Source organism: Silurus meridionalis, chromosome 3, assembly GCF_014805685.1.
Source record: "Silurus meridionalis isolate SWU-2019-XX chromosome 3, ASM1480568v1, whole genome shotgun sequence".
Taxonomy (NCBI): Eukaryota; Metazoa; Chordata; class Actinopteri; order Siluriformes; family Siluridae; genus Silurus; species Silurus meridionalis.
Window position 1 is genome coordinate 158,603 of NC_060886.1, and position 12,514 is coordinate 171,116.

General features: G+C 40.7%; 1 protein-coding gene across 1 annotated transcript in view; it reads right to left on the reverse strand.

Annotated features, from left to right (window-relative positions):
- Nucleotides 1-1,676: 1,676 nt before the first annotated feature.
- Nucleotides 1,677-12,514, reverse strand: part of wnt6b (wingless-type MMTV integration site family, member 6b) — a 23,232-nt gene continuing 12,394 nt past the window's right edge. The window contains 4 exon segments of the mRNA XM_046845994.1: nucleotides 1,677-3,484; nucleotides 7,261-7,568; nucleotides 9,471-9,485; nucleotides 9,488-9,690. Of these exon segments, the coding sequence (XP_046701950.1) occupies nucleotides 3,023-3,484; nucleotides 7,261-7,568; nucleotides 9,471-9,485; nucleotides 9,488-9,690 (988 nt within the window). The 3' untranslated portion in view covers nucleotides 1,677-3,022.

A 12,514-nucleotide genomic window follows, 5' to 3' on the forward strand; every position in this document is an offset into this window, starting at 1 on the left:
GCGCTGCACATTATAAATGTACATTTATCAAAAAATGTTATGTTTTTGTCACAAATATTGATTCTAAACTGCTCCAGATGATGTAGGTGCACAGTTGTGGTTGTTTATGTACAGTATTGATGGTTTCAATAATTACAACATGATAGTGGTGGTATTAAGAGGTGGATTAAGTCGGGTACGTCCCCACTGAAGGCCCAGGTACCAAATGCACGGGCTGCCATTGCATTTAATGAATATATTTTGTGTCGATGGTGTAGGCATGGTAGATGTTTGATTGCAGGATAACACTCCAGTCATCGTGAGTTTTATTGCAGAATGCTCTTAATGTTTTGTTTTTTAGATCATTACATGTGAAGACTTACATTCATAACTTTTTTATTCTCAGTTTCTCAGGCAGTTGTTCTGAACACTATTGAAGATTCAGTTCTTCAAAAATCAAGTCAATCATTTGCCACTGGATTTAATCAGAACTGATGCTGGAACATGACACTGCTAATGAGATTGTAGGTACAACTACAAAGGGAAAAGCCATGTGATGCCAGTCTGACCGTTCCTCATTCATGTCTCAGATATTTACAAAACCTGTCAGAAGTTTCAACACACCGTGTCTTTTATCCTATTTGAGAGACACATGCATTTTTTTTTTACCAAACAAATCTGTAAATGTACAGAACTTTATTCTCATTGAAAAATCCTCCCTTAGCATGAAGAACAGCTTCACACACTTTCAGCATCCAGACACTTTATCTCTCCAAACATTCAGATTAAATTTTTTGCTGTGCCTCAACGATGTTCTTCACTAGTTGGAGATGTTCTTGTTCATCTCAGAGCAGTACAGTAGGATTTAGGTGCGGTGACTGGGCAGGTTGTTCCATTATAGAGATCACTCCAGATGAGTTTTTACTCTCTCAATAACAGTTACAGAGTTCAATGATTCGCAGTCCACACAGAACTGCAGGAAGTATGGAATGGGAGCCATGTTGGTTTAGGATTCCTTTTACTTTCTGGAATATTTTCTGCTCCAAAATGACCCCAAACCATTATTCTTCCACCTCCATGTGTGAGTGTGAGGATGAGGGAGTCTGATCACATCGTCTCTCCTGTTCTCCTTCTTACACAAGTTCTTCTGGTAGAAGTTTGTTGCATAGAAACTAAAGGAACATGCATGTGTTTCAGAAATAATAAGAGACTCAGTTTTCACAGCCGCTGTAAATTTCTGTATTGCATTTCAGTGATCGTTATTCAGAAACACTTATAGATATGTACCTGATCTGGAACCACGAACCAAAATGGCTCAGGCGTAATCTGAAAAGATCAAGTTTCTGAAAAATCGGACCCGTGTTGTAAAGGTAAAATCAGATTCATGTCACTTCCAGCTGGGAATTTAAATAAAGATGCTTTTGCATTCAACAATCTCAACGAGATACAATTTCTCTTTAAAGGAAAAATGTAGCAGTGACTTTATTCGTGATAGACGTGATTTTAATTTCTACGGTCATGGGAATGTTTTGCAGAGAGACAGTCGTGATTCTGGATCTTCAAATAAAACTTTAACATCTATGCGCTTAACTTTTGAAATCAAACCTAAAAATGAACAGAAAGCTTGCCAGTGCATAAAAAACAGTTTATGTATTAAATAACTAAAAAAATATAAAAGGAATAAAAAAAATGGGGTGTTTACGTAGAGCCATTTATATATAAACATTTTAACACAAGTGTACAATGTGCATAGTTCTCATATTCAAAGTGCTTTGGATGTTCCAGACGCCTCACATTCTGTTAGTAGTCGCCATGTCATCGGGTATAAATAGAAGTCTTTGTCTTTTTAACGCTGTGAATTCTTTATACTGCAACACCAGATTTTTTCACAGAGTCTCTGAGTTTTTGATCCATTAGAACGTGCGTGATGGAACATCTGAGAATGTTCATTGCCTGGTAGAACCAAATCTACATTCTGCATCATCACTGATCACTCTGAGTTCCAGTTCAGAGTTTCTTTCTTATGAGAACCATGACACATTCAATTTAAAGTATCTTTGACCTCCTCTTTCTGAACAATCTAGAAAATATGAGGCTCTGAATGAAAATCGGTGATCTAGAATTTAAAGAAAACAGGTTGCAATATTTTCACTTGGAATATCAGTCAGCAGTGAACATTCTCCATCTGGTGAATTAAACTCGGAGAACAGTATGAAAATAATGATGAGTAGAAAAATCAGGTTGGTAATATTCCATTAGTTGAGTCCATGTTTTAGAACTTAAGATTTTTTTAAATGTATCTAGAACTTCATGAACAGACTCGATTTTTTGTCTTCTGCAGTCAGTTCATTTTCTGGATTCTTCACTTTTATCAAATCTATCATTAGATAAGTGAGTACTCTAGAACCTTTTCAGATCATGCATTTTAGATTTTGCAAGTCAACCAATGTGTGGAACATCATGTCAGTGCTCTTTGTTCAGAATTCTAGGAGTTCTTTGACAAAGCAGTCCAGATCTTTCACCAGCAACAAATTGGAACTTCAACATTCCACGGCAGAGATCTTTGTAAAAGTAATTTAAAAAATCATGTTCATAAAAATATGAGTCAGCATTCAAAGTATCTTCCAGATCTGAGTCAATGTGGAAAATCTCCATCAGCGCATGTAGAATGTTTGAAATGTAAGTCAAGAATTTAAGCAGAAACATCTGGATGTGATGTGTGTCATAAGTGTTCTAGATTCTCCAATGGATTAGTTATTAAAATGGAACTTATCCAGACAGCTTTTAATCCAATGTGTTAGAATCCTTGCTTTTAAGGAACCTTTATTAAGGATTAAATTATCTTCTGGAACATTTCATGCCCTTAATTCCAGAACTGCTCATGTTATAATTCCACTCTGGAACTACATCAGGAGAGAAGTTGATCTTTATAGAAAGACAGTCAAATGTTCTGAAATCAGTGATTCGGTCCTTCAGCAGACAAGTGGAGTGGTGAGGGAATGCAAACACCAAGAGAACAATCATTAGCCCACCAGGTTAGAACTTAGTGACAGAGGCTGAGTTCCTTGCGCACTGAACACTTTTTACACTGGACCACGCAACACCAGTGGAACCGACAGAGGCAGTTCTCCTCCAAAATCACAACCTCCTCTTTATATCCTCGCTCACAGCACAGCAGGTCACAGCCACTTACGTCCAAGGCTGTACTGTTGCAGGTTCTCCCTCTGGTTCCTGGAGAACCAGTCTTCCTGTTTGGAAGACAAAAGTCAGGTGACTCAGCTGAATAGATCAGATCTTGTTTATCTGGAGCTTTAATGTTCTGTCCGACAGGGATCAGCGTCTTTCCATCGTTGCCTCCCATAACCTTTGATGCGCCATTGAAGCGCTCTAAAAGACGATTGCCCACTTCCCGGAACCGGGGCAACTTCTTCCAGCAGGTGCGCAGCGTGCAGGAACCCGAAAGCCCATGGCATTTGCATTCAGTCCTCATGTAGTTCTTTACTGCCTGCAGTTAAACACACACACATTAAAGTGTTAAAAGACGGTGCACATCAGATGGAATTTGCCCTCCTGCACTCTCCTGTTCTCTGTAGCCTTGAGCTACTTAAGAGCTTATGGAACCTGACAGCAGAGTTGAATCCTGAACCTCCCTCAGGTGATTAACCAACCATTAATGCCAACACAACATTTTCATCCTTGACGATTAATGAATCTTTTGGTGTACAGTTGAAAAAGAATGTCATTACATATAATTATCATCTCAAAGAGAGCTCAAATCCGCTGCACATCTCTGCCTGCTCTTTCCACACCCACCTGTCGATCTCATTCTCAACAAACTCAAGGTCACACATGTCATTTTAAAAGAATTATCTGTAAGGTAGTGTCTGTGTCATTTAACAATCTTTTGCTGTCTTTATTCTGTCTTTAGTTGTAAGAGGATCTGTCTGCACACAGCAGACCTGAGAAGGTGATGTCAGTGAATCCAGATCTGAAAAAAACGAGAGAGTGGCTTTCGTTTGGACCACACAAACTTCTGATACACACAAACTGGTTTTATCTTTATTAGCGAGACCTGATTTTAATAAAAATCACACTCTGGTTTGGAAGATTTCAGTCTACATTCACACACACACACACACACACACACACACACACACACACACACACACACACACACACACACACACACTTGCCTTTCAGTGCCTCATTATTATGATTTTGAAAAATAAAACAATTTGTTTCAAATGCTGCTCCTGAGCTTTAAAATCCACTCCACCCTTTCAGATTCTGCTTGTAAAACTCTGAAACATCCTCCTGAAGTCAGATAGCATGTTGTCCACTCCTGAGACATGCATGCCCTTTCTTTTCACTGGATAGTGCACCTGTGAGTACAGCTCAAACACTCTTACTGAGATCTCCAAGGCATCTTCTGCCCACATATTCCCTTTGAAGCCTATTGAACACTATACGCATTCAGACCCTGCTTTTGAGACCTGCAAGCTTGTCATCTCTTTTAGATCCTACTTCTAACGTTGGCAAACATCTTTCTCCTGGATTTTTTTCCTGATTGCTATAAGAGTATGATGTCATGTGTGAAGTTCTTGAGAGCTACAAACACCTGCTGAATTTCAGATGTTGGTGTGTTTACGGCATCATACCTCCAGTGATTGAAGTAAAGAAGAATTTAGCACAAAAAAAAACGCTCCTTTTAAGGCTCTTATACAAAATAACATAAAAGCAAAAGGACTTGGTCAGGGTCCTAGCAGGGACAGCTTGGTGGTGCTGGGATTTAAACTCTCAACCTTCAGATATGAGATCCAACATTTTAACCACTGAACAACTGCATCCTATCAGTGACCGCTTGGGATTTAAACTCACTCCCTTCCAGGTTGCAGCCCATGTGAGAACTCACTACAGGCCACATTCAAATGACGACATGACTGACTCTCTGCACACTGAAACCACAACAAATGTCAAAATGAAAAGCATACATTTCTGTGTTTCTACTGACCACTGGTTCTTTGCCAACTGATCCTGAAAGCATGTGTTTATACACACTGCCCTCTACTGGAAGAAATACTATATTCTTATACAATTGGAGATAAGAAATCGCATATCTTTTCTAAAAATGTGAAACAAATTCAAGTTGGAAGCAGCGTCCCAATTCTAGCAGGACTTTCATTCCAACGTGGTGTGGTGGGTCGTCTCTTATCCCAGAGATCCTCATGTCGGTGTTTCCTTCTTGTTCTCCATTGTAGTTATGCTGCCATAGCGAGTCTTACCAGAGTCCAAACTGCACAGTGACATTAACTTTCATACATCAATAATCCATATCCTTCTCTCTCTCTCTCTCTCTCTCTCTCTCTCTCTCTCTCTCTCTCGTTAAACATGCTCCTGAGGTTCCAGTGACCACTGTTCCTGCTCCTCTTCCCTCCGTGGATCTACCCACTTTGTCCAGTCCTGCCTCTGGATAATGTTCTCTTCGACTGGAGGCAACTCTGTGCAGCTGGTGATAGTTTCTCTTTAACGCCTTGGGTGGTTCCATAAAATTCCAGAGTAAGAACGGGAGCTTTGAGGATGGATTTGGACTGTAGTTAATGTCAACAGTCTGCAGTTTGCTTCTGATCTCCATCACTGCACCTCAACATCTTATATCTGCAATAAATGGACATTTGGTGCAACCCAGATGAGGATGAGGTTCCCTCTTGAGTCTGGTTCCTCTCAAGGTTATCTCAGGAAGTTTTTCCTTCACCACAGTCTCCACTGGCTTGTTCATCAGGGACAAACTTACACTTATAAATAACATCTTCATTTTTATCTCCACATTATCTGTGTAAAGCTGCTCTGAGACAATGTTCATTGTTAAAAGCTCAATAGAAATAAACATGAATTGAATTATTAAACAATTAAAAGACTGGATGACTCATAACGGTCCAAAAACAAGTATACAGAAGCTCCAGCATCTCAACCTGCATTTAGACGGATGTTCTGTAACTATTAGTTAATCAGTAAAAGACCTGGGAGTTATTTTAGAGCAACTTGTCTTTTAAAAATCATATCAACCAAGTTACAAAAACAGCTTCTTCCACCTTAGAAATATCAAGTTAATAAACATGTTGTCTATATCGGATGCAGAGAAGCTCGTCCATGCGTTTATGACCTCCAGACTGGACTACTGTAATGCATTACTAGGTGGATGTCCTGCGTCATTATTAAACAAGCTTCAAGTTAGTTCAGAATGCAGCAGTCAGAGTTCTCACAAGGTCGAGAAAATGTGATCATATAACCCCAATCTTCTCATCCCTACACTGGCTTCCTGTTAAGTTTCAAATCCACTACAATCTACTGCTACTTACCTACAAAACTCTGGACTTCTAGTGGTTCTTAGAATAGCAAAGTCATTCTCACATTTAGCTCCTAAACTCTGGAATAGTCTTCCTGACAGTGTTTGGGGCTCAGACACACTCTCCCAGTTTAAGTGCAGATTAAAGATGTATGTTTTTAGTGAGTTCTACACATAACACACATCACATCATAACCTTGTGCTCCAGAACATCTGATCACATCACATTATCAACTTGTGCTGTTAATATCATGAACAGCAGCTACGCTAATTCCTCTCCACTGCTTCTCTTTCTCTCCCCATCCCGAGGCTTCCTGAGGTTGCTCCAGCTCCAGTCACGTCCCACCTCATAAGGATTGTGGACCTTTAAAGAAGTAGATGCCCACAAACATCCTGAACCATCTAGAGACGTACCAGTGCCAATTGGATCCCAGTTCATATGGAATTTGGACACTGGACCTTTCTGAGTGTTTAAAGGCTCTTGCATGGAGAAGCTGGTGTTGGATCTGTGATGATCTCAGATGTTGAGCTATTTTATGAGTTGCTCAGTAGCTCCTAGTTTTATAACCATAATGACTGTAAAAGACTGTCGAAAGATCATCAGTCATAATCACACACTCCAGTGCTCATGTTAGTTCTCACTCTCCAGTGTTCTGTAGTGTTTAAAGACTATAATCACACTCTTGATGTCACCCAAATGAGGATGAGGTTCTGCTTTTGAGTCTGGTTCCTCTCAAGGTTTCTTCCTCATAACATCTAAGGGAGTTTTTCCTTCACCACAGTGTCCATGGTGATCATCAGGGATAAACACACATATGGTCAAAATGATTCTTAAACCCGCACAATTGATATGGCAAATTTGTATTTATAATAATAATAATAATAATAATAATAATAATAATAATAATAATAATAATAATAATAATAACGGTGGTTACCAGGCGTCCGGCCTCGTTGTTGTGCAGGTCGATGAGAGTGCGGATGTCACTCTTCCCCTTCCTGCGCTTGGCATCCATAAACTGTTTGGATTTCTCGTAGCCAAACTCCACATCATCTCCACAACCGCCCCACTCCCACGCGCCGCCGCCATCCCACGCCCCATCAACGATGGGTGGAGCTTCAGCTCGTCGAGGGGGAGGAGCCTCACAGCCACACTGCAGCAGCTCCCCCATGCTACAGGCCTGAGTTACTGCATGAGTCACTCCAGCTGCGGTAATGGCATACATGAAGGCTGTCTCCCGGATATCTGTCACACACACACACACACACACACACACACACACACACACATGTAAATTTAATACATGTAATAAATGTACATTTATTACATGTATTACATTTACACACAAACACACACTGATGAAATAGGAACTGAATAATAATTAATTTGCTGGTGAGAAGTAAAGTTGTGAGAGGGGACGGAGGAAGTGTTGGACGGCAAGTGCCATAATATTTGGTGTTTTGATTTGTCACTTGTTTATAGTATCATAAGAAACCCATTCCTTTTTAGTTGTTGATAAAATCATGTTAATATTTAGTATTTTTCTTAATGGCATTATCAAAACTAACAGATCAACTTTGACCTTGATCCCCTCAGCAAGGTCATCCAGATGTACTTAGAAATCTTATACATGTCCTTCTGTAACTCTAATGTGCTATAAAAAAGAAATTGATGTAACATGCAGCACAATGCATGCTGCGCCGTTATCACGTGTGCTGCTAGATTTACTCAGTGACAGCTCGGAAAAAAGAACAAGAGAGCAAAGGAGCGGGAGAATCTTGGCATTGCGAGGTAAGTGCCTCGGGCCGAGGCAGTGTCGGTGCTGTTTGGCATGTTTGAATAGCGTAGGAAAACAACTGGCGGTTATTTGTGCAGGAGCAGAAATATGCGAGTCTCCTTTGTGCACCCCGTACCCTCTGTAACAGGAAGTGGACTTGCCTCGGCAGAGCCGCTCGCACTCTTAATGGTCGCGTCTCACCGTAATTGCGGCGAACGTTTCAAAACAGAAGAGCACTTATAGACACGAAGCCTTGCCTCTAGACGTGGAGGAATTTATGATTAATTTCCATTCGGAGAGGCAGTCAGTCAGTCTCGCGCCGTGGGGAGTCGAGTTGCAGCCCGTGTGAGAACATGTCAACTTACTGCGGGCCAAATTCATGATGATGCCACTGTCTTTCTGCACAGGGAAACCAAAGCACAACTGTTTCTATACACATCAGCCATTTCTGTCCTTCTTATTGACCATTGGATCGCTGATCCTGAGGGCATGGGGTTATACACACTGCCCTCTACTGGCAAGCACACTCCATTCAGGATCCCAAATCTCTCCCGAATCTTGACATTATTCTTACAATAAGTATGAGAGTCACGTGACAAAAAAAAATGACGGACATAATTAGTCCTTAGCTGCATCGTCATATTTAATCAGAACTACAGTGAAAGTCGTGTATGTAGACGTGTTGGGAATCTGCTTACTGAAAATTTAACTTTTTATTTTAATTCTGATCAAAGAAACAAAATGAACAAAACGACTCGAGAAAAAGATTTGTTTATTTTGATGAATGCGATTTAAAAGAACCGAGTGAAACACAAAGGATTACAGTCTTTATATTAAAATCAGGGATCAGAGGTCATGGGATACACTCATATACTCGAGTGTATTCTGGGAATTTATTACCCTCAATGCATCTCTCTCTCTCTCTCTGTCTCTCTCACTCTCTCTCTCTCTCTCTCTCACACACACACACACTCTCTCTCTCTCTCTCTCTCTGTCTCTTACACACACACACACACACACACACACACACCTCTCTCTCTCTCTCTCTCTCTCTCTCACACACACACACACACACACACACACACACACACACACACCTCTCTCTCTCTCTCTCTCTCTGTCTCTTACACACACACACACACACACACCTCTCTCTCTCTCTCTCTGTCTCTTACACACACACACACACACACACACACCTCTCTCTCTCTTATACACTCTCTCTCTCTCTCACACACACCTCTCTCTCTCTCTCTCTCTCACACACACACACACACATCTCTCTCTCTCTCTCTCACACACACACACACACACACACATCTCTCTCTCTCTCACACACACACACACACATCTCTCTCTCTCTCTCTCACCCTGTTGTAGGATTTTCCGAAGTACTTGTTGTGGCTGGTGCAGTTCCAGCGTCGGAAGCGGAATTGGTACTGGCACTCTCTCACTCCGAGCTTCGCTCCTTTCACCACTTCTGTCACGATTTCCGGATGGTTCTGACACAGATCAGCCTGCTTACTGCCCAAACGCTTCGTCTTCCTGCAGATACTGTTAGGATCCATGATCAGGGGACTGCCCACTGCCCTGCAACACACACACACACACACACACACACACACACACACACACACACAATTAATCTTCAAAAATCTAAAATCACATTTCAATTGACAAGAGAATTTCTGGACTAGAATCTGATCACTGATCTGATTGGCTGAAAGCTGTGATCATGTGATCCTGATTAAAGGAGAATTCACGCTGATTGTGATTTGATGTCACTGCTGGTAGAATGCAGTTCCTCTTCACACTTTCGCTTCTTTTTCTTCATCAACTTTCTAACATTTTTCTTTCTTGCTTGCTTTCTTTCACTTTCCCACCATTACTTTATTCTTTTTATTCTCCATCAGTTTGTTTGTCTCTATCTTTCGCTTTCTTTCCTTCCTCTATTATTCTCTCTCCATTCATTTCTCTCTGTTCATTACATTCCTTTTCTTTCCATCTTTTTCTTTCCTTCCTTGATTTGTCTCTCGCCATCATTTTCTTGCTTTCCTTTCCCTCCATTATGCTTTCTCTCTCTTTCTTTCCCCCATTACTTGTTATATTTTCTTCCCTTTAGTCTTTTTTTCTATATCATATTCTCTCTCTCTCTCTCATATCTTTCTTTTCATTTCCTCTTACTTTTTTATCTCTATTTTTTACTATAAAGTAATAAAGTTACTTTTTCTTTCTTCCCTTCTTCACCCTTCTATCTGAGGTTTTTTTAGGTGGACGGATGTAAAGAAAAAAGTCTTGGTTTTAGATTTTGGGTAAAAAAGTGCGTTTTGGTTGTAAATGTAATTTATGACGAAGCAGCCGCATGTGCTGTGAAGGAACACCTCATCGCTCCAGCTCCACTCCTGTCAGGCCTAATCTCTCAGCGTAATAGCATTTGTCTGCTTTGCTCAGTTTATTTTAAGAAGTCGAGCCGAGCGCTCGGGCCAGGTGGTCTGAAGAAGATGTACGATGTTGGAGATAGCAGGCTCGCAGCCGACGCATCGCTTCTGATTGGCCAAATGTTTTGTTTAAAACGCAGCGGCTTTACGCTCACAACCTCACTCTCTGTGCGTGATTCGTGACCACCATACACACACACACACACACACACACACACACACACACACACACACACACACACACAGTTACTCAGGACATGCAAGAGAGAAGTTGTCGTTTTATGACTAGGGTTGGATCAGCGTGTTATAAAACGCCGTGAACGCTCCCCAGCCCTGCATAATGCCTTACGACTTCTGGAGCGGTGACATTATTGACAACGTTTCCATGGAGACACAAGTTCAGGACGACATCATCATCGTCGTGTCTTTCCCAGATCATACACCCTGTGCGTGACCCAGCTGATTATCTGCTGTTTGTGTGGGTGTGTGTCGGAGTGATAATCCAGAATAACAGCACAAGTTTCTCTCTCCCTCTTTCCCTCTCTCCGAGGGGCGAGGTCGAGCTCTTAAACTGTTTAGAGGAAGAGATTTTAAAGGAATGCGTCAGAATCCCAGTATTGAGAAGATCAGAAGGTTGTGGATCCACCAATATGACCACTGGGATCCAGGATTCCAAAACAAGTCCATTCAACATAAAGACTTTACAAAAACATGAAGACTTCAGAAACTTTCACACACAAAACCCTCATGAAGAGCTTTTACTTTTCAGCTGGACCAAGAACTCAGTGTGAACCTTCACCCCACAACCAAACCCTGGCACTTTAATACCATCATGTTACAGTACATTATTGATCTGTACATCTGGATCTACTGTGATGTTTCTCCTGCATCTTATTACACACATCACACACATGAGGTGTTTATCAAAAAGTCTATCTTAAAGGTGATGTGTGTAAAAATAGATAAATAAAGTTTTATTTTGTAAACAGAGCTAGACTCGAAACCACCTCGTACAGGTTTGATTAAAACTCATCACCATCTCTCTGATCCATTCTGATGCCCTGGTCTTATGCTCCACATGGACAACCTGAAGATACATGAGATTTCTGTGAATAGTAATCACTCAGAAAAAAAGAAGATGCAAATGAGCTGCAGTCACCATTACACATTCTCCATCCGTGAACAGTTCAATAGAATAAACTTCATGATGAAGATATAATCAGCTTCCTGGTGACCTTGGACTCCGATTTGGAAGGTCACAAGGACCACAAAGGTGCCGTTACTGGGGCCCTTGAGCAAGGCCCTTAAAGGGACTATACAATGTAGATGAGGATGGATTCCAATTAAATTTTGTTTTGTTTGGCTTCTCTCAAGGTCCCTCACATATTGTCTCAGCGAGGTTTCCCTCACCAGACACCTCTATCTCACTCAATTTTCCATTTAAATTCTTAATGTATTTGCTTTGTGAAATTTTCAGTTATTAAATCACTAAACAAACCAAATACAAGATACTAAACTACTGATACTGTGCACCTGTACAGTGTAGATTTAATACTGCACCATAACCTTACTATCGTATTTCAGTTCTTCTTCTTCTATTGCACTACTCTGTGGATGTGAACTTCAGTTCCTAATCTTAGTTTCCGACACTAATCTAATAAAGATGTTCAGTACAGTTACAGTGTGCACATAAAACACTCCAAAATACTCACATCATCAACATTCCAAAAGTTCCTGTGAATTAGGGAATTTAGTATTTTTCCAAAAACTGTCAGCAAAATATAACTGCATCATCCTCATCCTCATCCTCATCCTCATCCTCATCATGTGTGCTTTAATAATATACATAATATTACATTCCTCTAAAGTGAGAAATGTCATCTTTAACATGAAACAAGCCTAATGTATCACCACAAATCTTTCTATCAACCTCGTATCCTCTTATCCTCTGGTTCTTCACCATTTCCTCTGCAATT